The 20852-nt window shown below is 48.4% G+C and overlaps 1 protein-coding gene across 2 annotated transcripts in view; it reads left to right on the forward strand.

The window, feature by feature from the left end:
- The first annotated feature begins 390 nt into the window (after positions 1-390).
- The window catches only part of LOC122381805 (piezo-type mechanosensitive ion channel component-like), a 97504-nt gene continuing 77042 nt past the window's right edge, over positions 391-20852 (forward strand). For both annotated transcript variants that reach the window (XM_043366466.1, XM_043366467.1), the window contains exons 1-8: positions 391-867; positions 5933-6021; positions 11677-11772; positions 12456-12575; positions 12917-13043; positions 13798-13922; positions 14619-14865; positions 15160-15319. In XM_043366466.1, the coding sequence (XP_043222401.1) occupies positions 581-867; positions 5933-6021; positions 11677-11772; positions 12456-12575; positions 12917-13043; positions 13798-13922; positions 14619-14865; positions 15160-15319 (1251 nt within the window). In that variant the 5' untranslated portion in view covers positions 391-580. The remainder of the gene's footprint in view (positions 868-5932; positions 6022-11676; positions 11773-12455; positions 12576-12916; positions 13044-13797; positions 13923-14618; positions 14866-15159; positions 15320-20852) is intronic.

Below are 20852 nucleotides of genomic sequence, written 5' to 3' on the forward strand. Positions count from 1 at the left end.
GCGAAACAAGTGGGAGAATATTTGGTGAAATAGGTGGTGGAAGAGGAACACTTTATTCGAGCGCGGTACCCCAAAGTTGAACATTGTGAAACAAACAGGCAGGGGTGGCAGGGCACTTATCAGTGACTTGCTATCAGGATATGAACTCGGCCGTCTCCCTCGCCCTCCCTCTCGCTCAGTGCTGAAGCTGTGTGCCAACTGTGTGCTGTGAACGTGCTGTGTATCGGGGACAGAAACATCACCAGAGCACAAGTGTTGGTGAGGCGTGTATCCTGACTCAGGGATTTTTATTGGCGAGGCAGCGAGGCTTGTATCTTCACCCAGACTGGTGAAGCGTGGATGATCCGGCTCACCGTTCAGGGATATTCAATTTTGAATTGACAACCAACAAGTGTGGTGAATAAGTGAATGCGATTTTTCTGAAGCATAAGTGACGGGCGTGGCATACAGCCGTAAGTGACGCTAATGTGACAGTCGTTGGCATGACTTGGCACCCACCTGTTCACAATTACAAGCCCTCTGCCACAATCAAGTGGTGAGCGGTATCCCGCTTTGCGCCGGAAGTGAAGACACCTCAGAGATGATGGCTCACCAGCGTCTGCAGGAGCTAGACGAGGACTGGAGGAGTGACGGCAGGCCCAGCCTGACCTCGGAGACAGACATGCTGACCGCGGACGCCGACGGCGCCGAGCTGACCTCGGCAGTAGACTGGATATCTCAGAAGGGACGCTCCGCCCCGACCTCGCGGGGAGGGGGACCCGAGAGTCGCGCCTCATCCACCAGAAATCGACACGCGTCCGGGCTGTCGACCGGCATGCAGTCGCGACTGGGCAGTCTGCGGCGAGGAGTGGCCTCTGTTCGACGAAGGTGAGGGTTGGCGTGATGGAAACTTCCACACTGTACCGAAGAGAGGAGGAATGTGTGTTTACTATCGGACTGCCCTTCTAAATCTCCAAAGACCTTGGCTAACACTAAACATTGTCCTTAACAAGTAAATATTTTACCAGTCTCACTCTATTACAGTTATTTTATTTATTTCTATTTCATTGCCATGGTGTCATCAAATCACGAGCATGGTCATAGTATAGGATTGAGAGCTGCGTCTTTTCATTTACTGTGACGGCTAGTACCTATCTCATCGCTATAACATGGTGAGATAGGACGCATATACGAAGTTTTAATGGCCCCGTGCCCTGGTATATATCAAATCCCTATCATCAAAGGTAGCATTCATTGGAGACCTGAGACGTCTGCCAAAGCAGCTAGTGTCAGCGATCGAAGGAGATAGCGCGTTTATTTACTCACACTTATGTGACGAATGACGACAGGATAGTTTTCAATGAAAAAGATATACCGGGCTTCTCACAAAAGTCGGATGAATTTATAATTAATATATTTTAGGATGTGTCAGTGTTACAAAAATAAATCAGGTATCACCTGAAAGCCTGGTTAAAAATGTTTTGTTTCAGGGGAATTCGACCGTCGGCGATCGCCTAACTGAGCCGCGCCGAACCTGTTCGAGATGACCCCCGTTTCGCTCGATGCAAAGTTAAGCCCGGCGCAGCGCGGCCTCTGTTGCAGCACGGCACACGGAAGGTGGCAGCTGAACACACTGCCGACCTCACTGCACCCTTCAGGTCTTTGGGACTTCTTGGGTGGTTTCGGAACACCTGGGACTTAAGGTGGTCCTACAGGAAAAAGTCCGATGGGGTCAAGCCCGGGGAGCACGCTGGTCACAGATGTGTCTCAAACCTCGAGATCACACGCTGCCCGGAGCGCTCCTGCACCCACTCCCGGTTTTCATTAGCGGTATTGGCCGTGGAAACGTCTAGTCTAGCTGGAACTATTGGCATTTGAGTGCTTCAGGATCGCCGCCCATTGTGGTCTGCAGGACACTCCAAAAATTTGTCAGGGTCATCCGGTATCACTGACCGTTGACAGCCTGGGTAGCGCATCTCTCACACGAGCGACGTTCGCCGGGCTTCTTTGATTGGGTTTGCAGCCGCCGCTGTGTTCTTTGAACCAGCAGTTAACATTTCCTCGGCCCAGAAACTTTCAACAATGTGAAATATGTTCACTTTGCAAAAAAAAAAAGATTGCGGAAGTTCCGTTTTGTTGAAACGACCGACTTATTCTGAAAGTAGAATTTCTTTGAGTTTGCTTTTGCGTCTTAAGACCACAGTCTCATTTTTTAAACTCAACAAGTATGGTATCATATAAATCTTCTAAAAATTTGCTTTCTTTTCACGTGCATTTGTTTCGTTTAAATATTGTTTCCAGTCCACTATCTGCAAAAGAAATTGGTCCGACTTTTGTGAGAAGCCCGGTACGAGTACACGATAGAATGAAATGGTTTACATGTGCTGTTTGTTGGAGCCCGTTGCCATATTACAAGCGTGACTCTACATAGGCTTGGAATACATGGTGTCCGCCGCATGCAATGTAAGAATCTTGCATGCAACTGTTCCAAGATATAGCTATCCTTTGATACGGTGTAGGACGAGTTTTGCTACTGTATAAATAGTCGCCAGACGGTCAATGGATAAGCTTTGTTTGAATCTGATCACATTTTGAAGCGCTGCGTGTTTGCATTACTGCTGATAAGATTGAAATTAAGAGCTACCTTAAAAAGTGATTGCCCCTTGCGCAGTCCTTAATTATGTTCCTATTTTCCTACAATCTTCTTATCTCCGATATTTTCCTCCCAAACGCACTGCTGGCTCCACCCCACCCGCCAGAGCGTATAGACACAATCGATTGTCACCCGCGACCCGTCCGCTGTGCGTGTGTGTGCGTGTGCATGTGCGTGTGCCCCAGGACATCTGGGAATCCTAGCCGAGAAATGGAAGAAAGTACGTACCTTATATGAACCTGGTGGATGATTCCATAATGCCTCGCTGCTTCTAAAACGTTATATGCTTTTGCTCCTTTGAAATTAATTGCTGATAGCGATTAAAATGAATAAAAAGTAAAAACCATGTGATTGAGATAGTCACTTTGAAATTTTATAAATGAAAGTAAGCGATCGACCTAAATACTGCTATTTATGTCCAAAGTTGAGTCACTGAAGTATTTTCTTCACAAGCCTTTGATGTTCAAATTCTATGTTCAAATTTACAAAGTCATTGGGAGGAAGCCATAAGTTGCTCAGGTCGATGGCTATGTCCCTGGATTAATTCAGCTCGGCGTCTCGCATGTCACCATCAGTGTCGTCCTAAATAATGGACATCAAAACACAGCATGCTCTTTGCAACTCCTCGTGCATGTTTTTACTATTTATTGGCAGCCTTTGTATTATAAGATGAAAGCGTTCCGAAATGACAAAAATGATGTGCAATGGTTTTCGTCACCTATGCTTCGAATCCCGAATGCGTTTAATTTCTTTTTTTTCCTATCTCCATAACTCACTGGCGCTTGTGTGTCTACATTTTTCTTTATCTGGTCACAGACATCATAACTCGCTGATTGGCAAATTTCTGGTATGCTGAGCTGCGACCATTGGGCCAGAGCTCAAAGACAGGTCCTATCGTGACTAGATTCGGGGTTGAAACTGCAGAGCTGAGCTGCGGTGGGGTTCGGGCCGGGGCTGGGAACTGCGGCCGAGCTGCGGATGGGGTCGGGCCGAGGCTGTGATCGGTGCTGGTCTCGGGTTGGGCTTGGGTCGGGGTGAGACTGGAGCTGGAGCTAGAGCTGGGGCTGGGTTGTGATTGGGGGTGAGACTGGACTGGGGCTCCGCCCGGACTAGGCGTAGGCTGGGACTCCGTACCAGCGGGGCTCGGTTTGGGACTCTGAGCCGCGGCCGAACCCGCTCCCCCGTGACACCCGATCCGGCTCGGCTCGCCAGGAGGGCCTCCGACGGGCGATCGAACCACGGCGCCCGCTGAGCGCGGCCCGACCGCAGCCCGCTGAGCGCGGCCCGACCGCAGCCCGCCGCTCCCAGCTGCCGGAGCGGGTCGCCGCTTCGTGCCAGTGCAGCTCCTGGTTGCCAAAGCAGCCATCGCTGGTGTACTTATCTGTTGCCGGTTCAGTTCTTTGTCAGTGAAAATCCCTGTGTTCAGCTCAGTTCTTTCGTTAGAGGCCTTGTTCGCTGCATGCTGTCGTTGCAGCTCTGTTTACTGACGCCTTGGGTGTCAGGACAGCTATCTGCAGTTATTGCAGTCATCTGTAGGTATCTGCTGTTATTGCATTTATCTGCAGCTATCTGCTCCTGTTGCAGCTTTCTGACGGCACTCGGGCCGCTGGCTTTCCACTTATAGATGCTGTATCACTGATAGCAATGGAATTGTGCAACATAAATGCATATGCCAATAAAAATAAAAGTGCACAAAGACAAGCAAATACGTTTATGGGTAAAGCAGCTCCACAAAGTCCCTCGACACATCCGGTGTCACTGGCCAATCCCGTGACTGGACACACTTCCCTGATAGAATACGGCGGCTCTGCACTTGCAGTGCCGCTGTGACTGGGCGCCCCACGGGAGTCGGCCTCAGCCATTAGAGGTCACGCAGGGGGTGCAGAACACCGGCACAGCGTACCCAGCCCCGACACATTCTGCCGACATAATGTGCAAATCCGCCGCAATGAATTGCTGGCAATGCTGTTTCATGCATGTGGTTGCTGGAGTACAGATCACTTAGTTCCGCTTTGAGGAGTGTCGTTAAGAATCCAGCGTACCCGGATGTTGTTATTGGGTCTTAGCATTTTTTTGTGTCCCTTGTGAAATAAGCATGTAACTATTCTACATATGAGTGCTTAGTGAGTAGTGATATGTTTTCTAGAATCTAGTAAACCCCTAAGACTAACAAGATTTTGAAATGACTTCTTTCAGTTGTATCCTAATTGCACTGAGAGAACCACTTTCAGTCCAACGCATGGCGCAAAAACTGACCCACAAAGTCTCAAAGGATGTTGCCCCAGTTCGCGCTCTTCAGTGACCGTGTCGGTGGTGTCCGGAGCGGCCATTCTGAGGGGCGGTGCTCCGGGCCGGTGTGTTAGCACTTCCGAGTGCTGTCTGCGTCTGAATGACGGGCGTGTCGCCCGTATCGACCCTGATGAGCGTCATCGCGCTGGGCGACTCGGCTGGTGGGTTTGGAGCGAGTTGCAGTGGCTGGCCGGCGCCCACATACCCACCCACGGGACAACCGCTCACTCGCCGCAGTTTAGTCGAAGCAGCAGGAACCCTCTCGCGTTAGAGTGAATGTCAAACTTATAAAATATAACGAGCATTGGAATGCTGGCACGTGGTTAAATCGGCTCAGTCACAGTATTTCTTTTTTATATTTTTTTATGCTGGGAGCTCATGTGTTCATGTCTCGCCCATAATCGGCACTATTTTGTACCGTGTCGCTTATCGGGATTACTTACCCCGCAAAGACGCTACCTTCTTCAGGTCATAACGGTGTTTCTCCTAGCACAGTATAACTGCCGCATTTATTGCCACCAATCAACGGCATTGTGGTATGTTTTATGCATGACAGACGGGTAAATGCTGATCCACATATAAATGGGTTAGGCTACTCACTGACAGTTGTCTTCCAAGGATAAGGAAGTATAGTGGTGTCATGAGAATTATGTCCAGGTATTGCTTTTGAAGCGAGTCTGCTTAGCACGCGGTCTTTGCGGCTTGCAACTTATAAGCCCATGTGGAAGCTTGTACCCGCCAATTGATCACCAAGTATGCGTTTGAACTTTGCCTAATGATTCTTACCTGGACGTCTTTGTCTAGTAAATTGCTCCTCGGTACCCCTCAAGTGACATTGATGGATTTGGTCTCCTTGAAACCCAAACAATAGGCATTTATCCGTAGTTAAACTCGCTGCTCCTTGCACACTAACGTCTTTTCCCGTCCCAACTGAAGATAGTTAGTGCCCGGTAGCTGAAGAGCAGGATGTTTGACTGGTTTATCTGACTCTGGTTTCGTTTCTGGTTTCAGAGTGGGCCACCTAAGAGCAGGCACCATGGCTGGCGAGGGCGTTTGCTGGTGTCTCGTCCGAATCCTTTTACCATTGGGCTTCATCATTGGTAAGTCCAACTGCCTAAAATCCAACCTCAGCATAGGCAAGTTCAACGTATGGCTGCATATCTATTTTTCAATAGCGTCCCGAGTTGTCGTCAGTAGTCAGTGCCTGAAGTTATGCTGCGCCGCAATACAAGCTTACATTCTTCACGCTAGATGTCGCTAGTAGTAGGCGCCTGAAGTTATGCTGTTCCGCAATACACGATAATGCGCGCAGTGAGTAATACCGTTACAATTGAGTTTTGATCGAATATTTTTTTTTTATAATGAAATGGTTTTTGAATTGGTTACTGAAGCCTTTTCACATCAACTCTGGGAATTTCATCATACCTTGTAGAGTTCCTGCTGTATAACGCAGCAACGCTCCATGAATTAGGTATAGGTACCCATGAATTCAAAGTTATTAAAACAAAAAGTCGTGGAAGCACATAAAATAACATATTTTTACTGTTTTAATTATCACACTTCTCATAGCTCCCCACCAGATTCAGGTAGGCGCGTGCCTCATGATCTCATTTCAGCCAGGCCCTTACTACTCTGCCAATACCCTACTTCCGGCTATCTGCTCCGGGGCAGGGGAGGGGCAGTGCTGCCTTTAGTACGGACATCCCGGCGGGTGAGTCGGTCGTTTTCGGGCGCCGACCGCAGAGGGCCTGATTGGCCGCTCCACGGTCCCCAGGTGGGCCCGCCATACATCCTCATATAATGAGAGCGCGGAAGTTGGCGCATCGATTCGCCCGGCGCCGCGCTGTGGAGTCAGGTTATTGGTCCGGTGGCGCCGTGGCGGCGGGGGAGGCTGATCTGCCGAGTAGGGGGCACAGGGGCTGTCAGCATCGCTGCAGGCCGTGTGGACGCCCAACAGCGGGGGTTTGTCGACGGGCGGCGGCGGACTGTTTTCAATCGGTCATTGGGCATTCATGATTTGCTATAGCGAACGATAACGCGAAGACGGTGTTTGGTGAAGGTTTTTGGACAATTTGCGAATGAATGAATGCTTTTCGTTATACAATGGTGTATGACGTGCTGTGGCTTTACTCCGCCACGTGTGTATGACTAATAAGGATGATTGCCCATCATAATGTAATAATAGCTGCCCTTGTGTTCTGATGTCTATCGATATTATGACTGGTCAACAATTTCCATGCTAATGTTTTAGTTTAGGGACCCGGGACCATTTGTTTGTGGACTCCTTTTTTTATTTAGAAAAAAAATTGCTCGAATATTTGAATGAACGGATTGACTGGTCCGGAGCTCACGCTAAGCAGAGCTTGTTGCGTAGACTCGTACACCAACCGTCCGATCACGTAATTCCGGGTAATGCGAGGATTTAGATGCCAAAATTTAACGTTTGCCACAGTTTGCCACAGTTTAACGTGTCTTTAAAGCCGGACAAGGCCTGTCCCACTCAACTGACTTTAACTGGCTGCGGCTGCTCCCACCAACCGCAGACCATCCCCGCCAGGAGTCGCAACTATCGAGCGCCAGAGCGACTCGATCCCGGGCTCTCACTACCGGGAGTCCAGCGCTCTAATGAATTGTATCACTGTATTGATTATGTCCTATTTATTGATTTTATACAGTGTACCTTCTCAGACTTTTAGGATTTTGAGAAAAAAATTGTAGCTGTAACAGGTGTTGTCCGGTACATTTCAAGATTTTTTTTAAGCAATAAAGACGGCTGCAGGTCACGAAGCTAAGCTGTTTTGCCGTCATTTTGCTGCTATGCTAGGAGAGTGGATTGGTGTCGGTGAGGCGTCCGTTAGCCTAACTGCTATACTGCGCCCTATAAATATTTATGTTCTGACTGTGGACACTAAGATGTTACCTCAGTGCTTACTGTTAAGTCGCCATGCTAACCTGAAGTTGGTTCGATCCGCTGGCGACTGCAGGGGGGGGGGGGGGGGGCATGGGTTCATGCCCTTTCCAAGACACGTAGGCACGACCGACAAGCCTTCTTCAACGCCCAGTTTTGAACATTAACCCTATGACATTGCATGGAACGAAATAGTAGACCGACCATCAGTTCGTCCCTGCTCTCCCCCCTTTCAGCCGTGGCTGAGGCTGTCGTTGGCTCACACACTCAGCTCCTCAGCTCTCGCTCATCCTTAGCGACATGTCACCCTATCATTGGTTTGTCATCAATTTGGATTGGCACCAGCTCAGCAGCGGGGAGGGTCAATGCATATATGCACTGCGCCGGCTCTTTGGCCCAGTTTTTATGGATTGTGCCACTTGCCGACAAGCCTCAGCGTTCGCCACTAGTTGGCGGCGGGCCAGGGGGCTTGTGAGGTCAATGTCACTGCCTGGCCGGGGTGATGGGGTGCTGACCGCTCCTCCTCTGTTCGAGTATGGTGGGTCGGTGGTGTCGCCTGTCGTAGCTGGATTTGAGTCGGTCCCTGGTCGTTCAGGAATGTCAAATAGCCGGAGAAGTATTTATTTATGTTGGCGATGTTGGTAAAGGTAAACTAAACCATTTATCAGCTTTAAACAGTGTGAAGTTGTCTCATCAGCTGAGATAAACGAAATTTCAGGTTTCTTTCAAACCTTGATTAATTTCTACCTGCTTCAGAGCTCTTGCATTCTTTCTTTAGTTATTTCTGACACACTGCGGGGCGGCGATGTTTGTTCTACATTTATTATAACGAATGAACGCTAACAACAACTTATCATTTTAAGCATGCTTGATTCATTACAACATTTAGCACAGCCCACAAACCATCCTCGCTCTATTTCCGTTTTGGACGGCAGTCCTGCCTCCCACTCGCCCCCGGTCACCCTGCCTGTGTGTTGTCCTAATGGGAACTCAGCCAGCGTGGCCGGACCTGTCAGAGGCCTGATTAATTATCCAAGAGGATGTGTCACGATACGGGGACATGACTGTGCGGATTGACCTGTGGAAGGATCGGACCGCGGCAGCATGCAATGATGTGTGCTTCTGTGGGTATTAGCTCAATCATAGATATGTTTGAAATATCTGTGGAATGGAAGTTTCGAATATCTATACGTTTGGAATGGGTGAATAAATTTCTGAATCCGTACATACACTGAGATAAGGCTACCTGAAATGGAGTTGGCAGCTCGAGAAACTCTGATACAAGCGATTTTCGATGGTTGTTACCTAGTTAATCTTAAATTTGAATAACCAAAACCGGTTCTTCATACGTTCGCTTCAGTCTACGGCGATATTATCCTGCCCTCCCATAGGGGAAGCCGGGGGAAGCCCGGGCGCGGGGGAAGCCCGGCCACCCCGTTTCCGGCTAAATTATTCACAATAAAATGCTCAACTGTTTGTCCTTTCAGTGTGGCAGCTAAGGTAACGCCAGCAAAAAAGTTAAGGCTAACAAAAAAATGTATATTGTTAAAATTATAGAGCAAAAATGATATTTTAAGGGGTTTTAGCTAAAAAGTGAGATATGTTGCACTGTTAATGTTATACCTACCATACAGTCCTAATATTTATACGAATGTTATGTAAGGACCGTTTAAGTGTTTGTAGTGAGGGGTGACGAGGCAGGCTGGCTTAAGTATGACATTTTTTCGAACATCACTGTTCTAAAATAAAAATTCGCACATTGGGGTAACCCCGGGCGAGTGGCCAAGCTTACCCCCGACCGAGAGCAATGCCACTAAACCACTGTTTTCCATGAGATAATAGGTACTGAGTAGGTTTGGTTTACACCTAGATCAATGATAAATTTCGAAAATAAACATGTTATCATAGACAAAGCTTCTTCGGCCTGTCGCTCTATTCCAGTGCCTATAAATATCAGGTATGGATGAAGGGCGATTGCTGGCCTGGTTTTTACTGTAAATATGGGAGATATCCGCTCCATTTTAACGGTTTTTAGTTACCCTTCATCAGTTTATATCAACAAGTGACTAAGTTTATGTTTGTATGCTACAGGAACAGTCATGTCACTTGAGGTCAACCAGGGTCAAACTACGTTTTTGCAAATAACGCGACAGACAGTGAAGCTAGAGCTTCAAAAATGGTGCCGTTGTGTTCTTCGTCATCAGCCGAGTCGAATGATTGCAATGTGATGCATTTAGGTAAATAAAAAATAAATTTTAAGGAATTTTGAAATACACATTTTTTTTGTCAATTTTGCATTACGATTTTCATCGACCTGTACTGTATATGTGGTAGACGCTAGCTAAAATACCATAGTGACATAAGCTCTAAGATGTCCAGAGCTAATCAGCACCTTAATATTTCACTTTCCGTCAATATTTGGAAGACACATAATGGTTTACTCAACTCGTTGTAAAGCGCTGGGGAGGTGGCCGGCGTTACCCCTATGCCGGGCTTACCCCAGAAAAATCAACACTTTTTTAAAACTCGATTTTCTCAACCTTATACTATTTCCACGAAACCGAATTTTGGGAAAACACGGCCAATTAACTTATCTAGATAACAGGATATCAACAATTTTTACAGCACGTTTGGTATGTAATAAAAACAAAAAAGAGCTTACTATGCCGGGCTGCCCCCGGCTTCCCCTACACTCCGTCAGCGCCTGGTCCACTGCGGGCCCGCATCTAATGTGCGCGCGTGTATGTGTGCGCGTGTGCCGGCGGGTGTTTGCTCGGCCTGATTTGCTATGACAGTCGGCCGAGCACCGGTCATTGACGGGTCCCCCCTGTCATCCGCGGTCGGTGGCGGGCTGTTGTGCCGCCCGGTCTTATTGGTCTGTGACTGCTATACGGTGGGCGGCACTGCCGACCCGTTTATAGGCACTGCTCAGTGGTTATGAACCGTGCAGCTGATGGCGATGGTAACCGTGTGACTCCTGGTTACATCAAATGTAGGCAAGGGATACGTTTTTTTTTTTTGCCTGGTATATGTAAGGGATAACGCTTACGCAATAGTATTCATTCCTGCGGGTTATACTTCTTCCTTCTTTCTAACTACTTACGTAGATATCTTGCCTGGGCTCTATATTTTTGCCTCGGTCTTAATCAAATAGCTTTGGCATTTATATCTCCACTGCCTCTGTCCCCCTACGCCCTCGACCCTGGTCGATAACAAGCTTGCGGACTGCAGAGTTCTGAGATTTATCCAGTCTGCAGCCATCTGGGCTCAGAGGAAACAACCGGGGACTGACCGCAGTGCGGCGACATGGCTGATCAATGACGGACTCTGGTAGAACTCTTGGTGCTTTCTGCCCATTTATATCTAACGCCATTTAATGATACCATCGCCTTTCCTGTAACTAGTTGCTTCCAAGTAGGTGTAGGTGTAGGGAGACCCGGAAGATATGGGCCGAATTTGTGAAATGGTAATTTTCTTCCAGTGGCAGTGGCTAGATCTGGTTTTTCACTCTGTGTACGTGATATCGCCTTTCGCCTGTAAAGTGTGCCTGATCTTAGGCATCTGGGATCAACTTTTTTGTCTCGAGATAACTTTTTATAAATCATGTGCTTTTTCGATCTATCAAAATACACCATGTTCATCATGTTCAGAAAAGAGTCCAAGATGTGATTTTTTGTGTGTAGTGTGACGTCACTCCATGCCTGACATCAGGCTGCAGTCGGACGTCACCACCTCTCTGCAGTCTGCAGGCTGTAGTGTGACATCACTCTTTTCCCTCGGCAGGCTGCAATAAGCCGTTTTTCTCTCTGCGGGCTATTGTGTGACGTCACCGTTTCCCTGTCGGCAGGCTGCAGTCTCCAGTTTGACGTCATCTCACTGGTGTATCTGGCGCTACTGCTGGCCTGTCCGGTGGTGCCGGCTCCGACCCGGCGCTCCTGGCAGGGTGAGTTACTGCTCTGTGCACTGCTCTCTGTGCTCCCAATACACTGCTCCCAGTGTATTACTCTCAGTTCCCCCTCTCCCAGTTCTCCCAATGCACTGCTTCCAGTACCCTATATCCCCAGTGCCTACATTGCACTGTCGCATACCATGCAGTGATAACCAAGTGATACCACCCGGTCTTCTTTCGCCACGGTCCACACATACTACGTGGTGTGCTGGCTTAGGCGGTGATGTCTGAATCCCCTGCAGGGCCCTGTGTTGAAGCCTGTGGCACGATTGCTGCCTATCGCCGGCCGTCAGTCAGCCAACCGTCATCGGTTGGCGCGGACGCCAACTTCCCGCTATCCACTCACTGTTTGCCCGGCTTAGCGAGTTTGTTTTACGATCGCTGCGAGACCCTAAGTGGCACGCCTGGTCGCAAAGGTAAACAAGATGCTTAGAGCTGCCGGGTCCTGCTTTTAGCACCGCTGCTGTGTGCCGACTTTGAGACCAAAGCGGCGGATAGTGATGGACATGGTTGATAGCATTTTAACGTGCTGAAATTTGAAACCAAACCTCCCATAGATATAAGAACAATGTTTAGGTATGGTCAACAGGTTAGGTATGACCCGGTACTCGACCTTACCTGCTGCTGGGAGACCGTTCTGACAATCTTTGCTCCCTTCCTGATGCATTTTGTTGCAGGTCCTTTAGGCATCTACCTGAAGATATGTCTGGCGCTCACGCTGTTGGCCATTCTGCCTCTGGTGTGCTTCCAAATAGCGCTGTTCGCCATGCCACCATACGGACACATACTACAGTTCTGTGAGTATGGTCTGCTCGGCATTGAAGTTTGCCATAAAGTGGCGATGTCAGATGTGTCAAAGTTCTTTATGTCCTGTTAGGAAAACTTCGCTGAACGAAACTTGAACAGTTTTGCTATTCTTTCAAAAGCCGTTAACTAGTCTTGCTGCCTAGTTACCGCTGGTAACTTTTGAATCTTTTGTTAATTGACGGTAGATCTTGTTTTATTCCATAGCATTCATAATTCAAAGAATCGCCAATCCACAAACCTGTAATATTGGCCGCCGTGCGTTTCAGTCATGTGACTTCTCTCCACTCTGTGACCCGTGACCTGACATCTCCCCTCCGACACCGCTCCCCAGGCGACCCCCCTGAGCCGCTGCTACGTCAGCTGGGCCTCATACGACTGGACGAGGTCTCCATCCTGGCCGGCGTGTTCTACTTCGCCGCCAAGCTGGTGCCGTTCGTCATTACGCTGGTCGCCTTCAGGTAATTCTCGCACGTAGCAGGGCTTCTTTGAATTGATGCGGTTGGGATGCGACGATTTGTTATGAAAAGGGCGATGATGAAATATTTTGCAGCATATTTATGCCTTGTCGTGGCCAGCAAGTTTTTGCATCATGCTTTCGAAATATCGAGCAAGTGTCATGGGAGTCCGTCTAGCTGATTTATTGATATGACTTGGTCGAAAGCCTCTTTACTCGTTAAATCCACGAGAACAGTGGCAACCGAAATGGAGTCGCCCTGATGAACCCAGGCTGGCCTTATGACGGCAGACGGGTCCCGTGAAATGTTTATTTTACCGAGCGGTACGGCCCGACAGGGACAGGGTCTTCTATACGGGAGTTAGCCGCCCTCAACAGTACAGTCACACACTGACCCTGGATGGTAATGGAACGTCAGCACTGACCGGCCTAGTAACCGGTAACATCTGGTTTTGTGATGGGTGACACACGTTGGAAGTCAATGAACTTGACAGGCATGAGATAGTCTGCGTCTGCTTGGTGCCATGTGCGTTGACTGACCCATACAGATGTTCGCTACTGTAACAATGTCTGAGATACTATTTGCCATGATTTTTTAACCCACCTGTGCATTGTGATTATGTTGTCTCTAGTTTGATAATGATAAACCTTTGCCCATGTGCTATTTATTCTCATCGTCAGCCAGGATACCCGTCATGACCTTGGAGGTAGCCTGCTGATCTGACCTGATCTGACCTTCTCTGACCTTTGCCCTCCAGGGAGTGTCGTGACCTGTCGCGTGACGCGGGTGTACCCGAGACGAACGCGATCGGGGGCGGCACCTCTCCCCTTATCCAGAACACCCGGGAACAGCTACAAAAGGACGGGCTCAAATACTGCTTCGGTAAGATGCGGTCTCGTGTTGGAATTAGACGCTAGAACCATTTGATAAAAGGTCATTGGGGACAGAAAGGCACGTTTGCACAATGTAGAAAGGCAATGTTAGGCCACACTTTCCAATATTTTTTTTGTGATAGCATGCGCACCGTTTTTTTCTTCTTCTTCAAAGAATGTGATGCTTCATTCTTTCATCATATGCCACTTGAGTCGGAAATAGTGCCATCATAACATCCTTGCAATCTCCCAGAATATCACGCCATACCAGGCCTCCGACTCTGCCAGCCTCAAGCACGGTCGCCTGTGCTCGAACTCGACACTATGGGAGGCCATATTACAGTGCCGCTTTTGGCTTGTGATGGAGGACAGTCATGAATTCATACCGAGATAGCGTCAGCTGTGTCCGGCTTGGCCACCTAACTGCGGAGGATAGTGTGATGAATCCTATAAGCAGCGGAATGGAAACGGATGACATCCAACCGACTTTGTTTATTTAATTGTAAGGACGCCTATCAGCATCAGAACGACTACAGCTAATTACGTGGCTTCTCCTTGTGATGTTGGATAACATTTCGACTATTTTGCATTAAAACTGCCTTCTTCAGCTTCAAGTGCATGGTTCCAAGACTTCGAAATTAAAAAGATGTTCGCTAATTTACCACCGCCTCCGCCTTAATCACCCCCCCCCCCCCCCTGTGTGCAGTGACGGCGCTGACGTTCCTGGCGCTGGCCGGCGCCGCCGTTATCCGTCCCTCGGTGACGTCGGCCGTCTACCTGCTGACGCTGATGGCGGCCATGACGTGGTGGGCGTGTCTGCGGCCGCTGGGCCGGCCGTTCGGCGTCATCTGCCGCCTGCTGATGGCGTACACAGCGCTGCACGTGACGGCCCTGTATGTGTACCAGTTCCAGTGGCCGCAGCAGTACTTTGACCACACCAGCCTGGCGGCCAGGTGAGGGAGGGAACGGGACGGGGCGGTACAACCCATTTAAACACTCGGGTAAGATTTATTTTAAAAAAGCGAGGAGATCAGATGATCCTTGAGAACGGAAGCGAAAAATAATGTCGTGATGGACATAACTTTGCTCGACTTTGTCCTTTTCCCACCGTTGGTGTCTTCGTAGTGTTCCTAGTCATTGCTTATTTTGTATTTCCTAAGGCTGTTTTATCGTATGGTTTCTGTGTCATGCCTAAATCAAATTGTATTCAGCGTTGTATCACCGGCTGTATTCTGTCCTACACACAGACTGGCTGGTCTGGTGCAGATCAAAGTAGCCAACTGCACGGGCGATCCGCGGGACACTGTGTTCGCCGACACCACGTGGGACGTCTACATCTACCCGCTGGTCATCTACGCACTCTACTACATGCTCGCCTTCGAGTCGCGCATTCTGGGAAATCTAAGGGTGAGTGATGGTTTAGACGGGTTACAGGGATTTGAGTTACGAGCTCGGCACCGGTTCTGCCATGGTTTCCACTTGGTCACGATAGGTGACGTGTTTTATTGAGCACAGAGATTTTGCTATTACAGTATTCCCTGATGGGATTTTGAGTTTGCTTGCCATCACATCAGATTTTGTAGTTTCATTTGTGTGATTATTCAACACACATATTTAGCATAGCCTGCAAGTAATAGTTAATTATGCCTTGATGACCATTTGCACTGCCCACATCGTGTGAATATCACGTATTTATCGCTCCAACTTTGCTGTGTTTGATCACTCTTTTGTCGTATCTCTGCACACGCGTTTACTACTTGTTTACACCATAAGCACGAGTTTAGATGACGCAGTTTATTTGATGCATTATATGAGTTGTACTGCACCACTCCTGCAATCCAACTCTGGCTCCTGTGACGAAGCGGCCGTTTTCTACATTTGTCGTAGGTTGAGCAGCTGACCGTAACCGTCAAGGACCTCATTGAGGTAAACCGTGTTCTCTGCCGCTGTACGGTTTCTGTCTCTCTCGCTCTCCAGCGCTCGTCCCTGTGTGATCGCTGGACCTGCCGCCTGGGTGTAGGTCACTGGCGCGCGCTTGGCTGACACCTCGGGCCTGGCATGCCCCGTATGTCCGTATTCACTATCGCCAGCTTGGCAAAATCAGGCGAACATCACGACTTCACCTCTTCTGAAAGAACATGTCACATTCGAGTCCTCTTCCTAGTTCTACGAATTTATAAAAAAACGGCTTGATCTTCTCGAGTGATTGCTCAGCCTCAAGACTGTGAGATTTCCCGCAGACAAATAGTCCTGTATGAGGATTTAATTAGGTCGTGAACACGGGCACAAATGCTTTTCTTCTGCCATCCGATGTTTGCTGATGAGTTTGATCTGTCATAACTCTCGACTCTGAAACTCTACTCTGAGCAACTGCGATGTCTTCCACTGTTTGACGTTCTCTGTCACTAACAGATTGAAAATGGCAGATCGCATGATTGCACTAGATTAAGACATTTTCTCATACCTATGAGGAAGCGAGATAGCTTTATCGGTATAGCTCGAGAAATAATAATTGTGATGCTCAGCGTCAACAGGCTACATTAGTAGAGTTACAGTCATCAAATGCCCTCACACATTTATGAGGTGTGTATGGACTTGAGCTGCGGTTTGAGATGAATGAATCGAATGCAGGCTCTCAAACGTTCCCAGTTGGTATTCCCTACGGTTAGCTGTTGTACCCGGCTCTTCGTCTCATGTGTATCTTTTCAGGGTTGAGTTTTATTAAAAAAAAAAAACAGACTTAACAGCGAACACCTTTTAATTGTAAGCTTGTACACTATTGTAACTGAACAGGTCTATCGCCATAACACCATCACTGCAGTGCCCTCACACGATGACCGGCGCCCAACCCCTCCCTCACGCACGGCCGCTATTCGCTCCCTCACTCTCTGGGAGGCCCCGCGCTGACCCGCCGCCCTGGCAGGACCCGCGACTCCTGGAGGCCGTGCTCGACGTGCCCTTCAAGAGGGTCAGCCGCTCCCTGCGCCGCACGTTCAGACGAAAGCCGGGCCGCCAAGCGGTCACAGTAAGCCCCCTGTTGAACCCCGCGACCCCTGGTGGATGTTAGTGGTGGCGCTCAGAATGCAGACTAATAGTCGCCAGGCCGGCTCAGTTTCAGTTGGTCGTATTTTTGTTTGCCGTGTATTCTTAAGAAGTAGCAAAGAAGCGCTGCTTTTTTACTTTTGCTTGGTTTTATTTACCCATTTTTCGTTTGAAGCTATGGTGGATATTTAGGGGAATTGTTTTGCCGTTATCAATAATTTATGGCTGACTAAGTAACCTACTACAAACTGAGATAGATTGGGAGCTTGGAAAATAAATAACCAAAACTTGAGTTTTTTTTTTTGTTTTGTTCCAATTTTGTTTCTGACGAATTGAGAATCTGTTTTGCTCTTGCCTTCGCATGCGCTCATTGATTTGTGTCTTTTCCAGTAATAAGCATGTTGCGCATGCTTTAAAGTCCCGTGACTAGTTTATAGCGATTAAAGAAAGATAATTTCACATTTTATCTTATTTTTACCTACAAGCCAATAGCCGAAAACAGAGAGGGTACCTATGGCGAAATTATTTACGACTTATGCTGTCATAAGCTGTCTATTATGTAGCAATTGCATACCTATTGCTTGCTACAAACTTCAAATTGAACGGTAGGTGAAACGTCCCCTTACTTATTCACATCGGACACAGCACACCTATTTGGAAATTTAATAGGTAAATCTCCTGGACCCCCTCAACCTCGCCACATGCAGAGGCATGTTACATTTGGGTGCAATCTAATCACTAATGACGAGACAGATCCACGTACAAATAGATAATTACGAGCGAGCGAGCGCAGCGAGCGAAGTGAGTCTTTTCAATATAACGGAAAAATCTCAGTATGAGCGGCCCGGCCCGGCCCGGCCCGGCCTGTAACGCTTTTGAGAGGCTTATATCTCAGCAGCCGCTGGACCGATTGGCCTGCGGTCTTTTTTGTTGGGTAGCCCCATCCCTTCTACCCCGTAATTGACTACTTTTGATACATCTCAGTGACCGTCGTGGCACGTGCCACGTGAAAAGTCAGGGGTGTTCAAGCTGTTTTGCAAAAGTAGTGACTTTGAGAGGCTCATATCTCAGCAGCCGCTTGGGCGATTGACTTGCGGTAATTTTTGTAGGGTAGCAGCATCCCTTCTACCCAAAATAGGATACTCTCGATGTATGTGGGTCACCCCCAGTGCACGTGCAAAATACAACAATAAGAGGTGCCAAATTTGTTCCCATTTCAGTAACTCGGTAATTACTGGGGCGATTTCGCTGAAACTTGGCATACAGGTAGGCACCCACCAGGCATTGCATTCCCATGTGTTGCGGTTAGGGTGCTACTGCACGTGCGCACGTGCAGGGGGCGTTTCCAGATCTCGAGAACGGCTGGGCCGATTGCGCTCAAATTTGGTACACGGTTGGGGACCAGTTAGTAGGGTGCCGTGCAAAAGTCATTTTGGACCCCGTTTGCACGTGCGCACGTGGAAAATGCTGCTTCCAGATCTCACGAACGGCTGGGCCGATTGCGTTCAAATTTGGCACACCGCTAGCGACCGGTTAGAAGGGTGCCTTGCACAATCCCGTTGGAAGCACCCTCTCGCCCTTCTGCACGTGCAGGGCTCACTATCTCGCTCGCTCGTTCTTCGCCCAAAAGGCGTTTTACTGGTTTATTATTACGAGCGAGCGAGCGCAGCGAGCGAAGCGAAGTCTTTTCAATATAACGGAAAAATCTCAGTATGAGCGGCCCGGCCCGGCCCGGCCCGGCCTGTAACGCTTTTGAGAGGCTTATATCTCAGCAACCGCTGGACCGAATGGCCTGCGGTCTTTTTTGCTGGGTAGCCCCATCCCTTCTACCCCGTAATTGACTACTTTTGATACATCTCAGTGACCGCCGTGGCACGTGCCACGTGAAAAGTCAAGGGTGTTCAAGCAGTTTTGCAAAAGTAATGATTTTGAGAGGCCCATATCTCAGCAGCGGCTTGAGCGATTGTCTTGCGGTCATTTTTATAGGGTAGCTGCATCCCTTCTACCAAAGGTCGGATACTCTTCATCTATGTGAGTGACCCCCAGTGCACGTGCAAAATACAACAATAAGAGGTGCCAAATTTGTTCCCATTTCAGTAACTCGGTAATTACTGGGGCGATTTCGCTGAAACTTGGCACACAGGTAGGCACCCACCAGGCAATGCATTCCCATGTGTTGCGGTTAGGGTGCTACTGCACGTGCGCACGTGCAGGGGGCGTTTCCAGATCTCGAGAACGGCTGGGCCGATTGCGCTCAAATTTGGTACACGGTTGGGGACCGGTTAGTAGGGTGCCGTGCAAAAGTCAGTTTGGACCCCGTTTGCACGTGCGCACGTGCAGAATGCCGCTTCCAGATCTCAGGAACGGCTGGGCCGATTGCGTTCAAATTTGGTACACCGCTAGCGACCGGTTAGAAAGGTGCTTTGCACAAGCCCGTTGGAAGTAGGTACCCTCTCGCCCTTCTGCACGCGCAGGGCTCACTATCTCGCTCGCTCGTTCTTCGCCCAAAAGGCGTTTTACTGGTTTAATGTACCGAAAGAAATAGTTTTCCTTTGTGCGGCAAAGCAAGCGGAAAATTTTATAATAACTGTGCCTATCTCTGCACTTAAAAAAATCACCGTTTCATTCTAACAGGCACGGCCGCGTTATATAATTAGAATGCAATAAATCATTGGATTGAAATGATACAATACCAACTTAACTTAGTTTAAAACTAAAGCTGGGAAGCAGATGCCAATTGTAGCCTGCTGATAACTACAATCATTTAAACCAATTATTCTCACTGTAATCCTGTCCGAACATTGCTCGTTCTGTGATATAATTTGTGTTTTGTGGAGCTCTATTCTATTTTGTTTCTGTGCTGGTCAACGTGCCGTAGCGAAAATACGTCTTAAACGCATCACATCTTGGTAAAACCCGTTAAACTGTCTCCATTGTAATGTTAAACTGAAATCAAGTTCTCAAATGTTTGGTGGGTCATTTTTGGGTGCAGAATTTAGTTACCTATGCTTCTAATATTGTCCATTAAAGGTTATGGATAGGTATATTTGTTTTCCGTTACTGCAGATGTATTGATCAATGCGCATGTATTCTTTACATGGGGCAATGCTACCGTGATAATGTAACTTGTTTCGTGTCTGCGAAAGACAGCTTTAAATATTCAGTGATGGTGTGGTTTCTTTTTGTAATTTTTCTACAACTAACGCTCCTCTGCATTTGTCAACTCATGTTGTTAGTCTGCAGTGTTTTCCTCTAACGTTCTGGCTGGTTTATTATCACTCACTCTTCTTTCTCTCTCTGTTACAGCTCTTGGTTCGTTTAACCCTTTAGATTAGAATGGCAAACTTACATGGGTTGGCCTTTCACCAGTGTTCCTTGTTCTCACACACTTGTGGTTTCGGTGTAATCTTCTCTACTCTTTTAGAATACTGGTTATGGTTCTAACTCGCACTTCCATCACGACCACCCTAATTGATCTGATATCCTGGTCTGCCATGCTCTGACGTGACCCGACCTGACCTTATCTGACCTGACCTGACCTCATTTGACCTGCGCCGACAGTGCGGCACTCGAGCCGGGACGACTGTCCACTCTATTCGCGCGTTTGATCGACAAGTAGCGTATTCAGACACAAAAGAGACGTTCCAAGTGAGTTAGTCGCACAGCTCCACTGGAGCTTTATGGCCGAGTAGCGGGGAGGCCGCGCTGCAATGGATGCATCCAGGAGCGTAGTGTCTGTCTTGGGGCGACCTGGGAGGCGGTACACCTGTCGCTGTTGGTACGGGCCGCCTCTGTCGTTGATATCGATGGCCTCTGCATGGTATGTGAGTGTAGAGGTGTAGCTTTTGACGGTGCACGCAATGGTGAAGTGATTGACAAGTGAACAGACTTCTGGTTA

Source organism: Amphibalanus amphitrite, unplaced genomic scaffold (assembly GCF_019059575.1).
Source record: "Amphibalanus amphitrite isolate SeventyFive unplaced genomic scaffold, NRLGWU_Aamphi_draft 000127F_arrow, whole genome shotgun sequence".
Classification (NCBI taxonomy): Eukaryota; Metazoa; Arthropoda; class Thecostraca; order Balanomorpha; family Balanidae; genus Amphibalanus; species Amphibalanus amphitrite.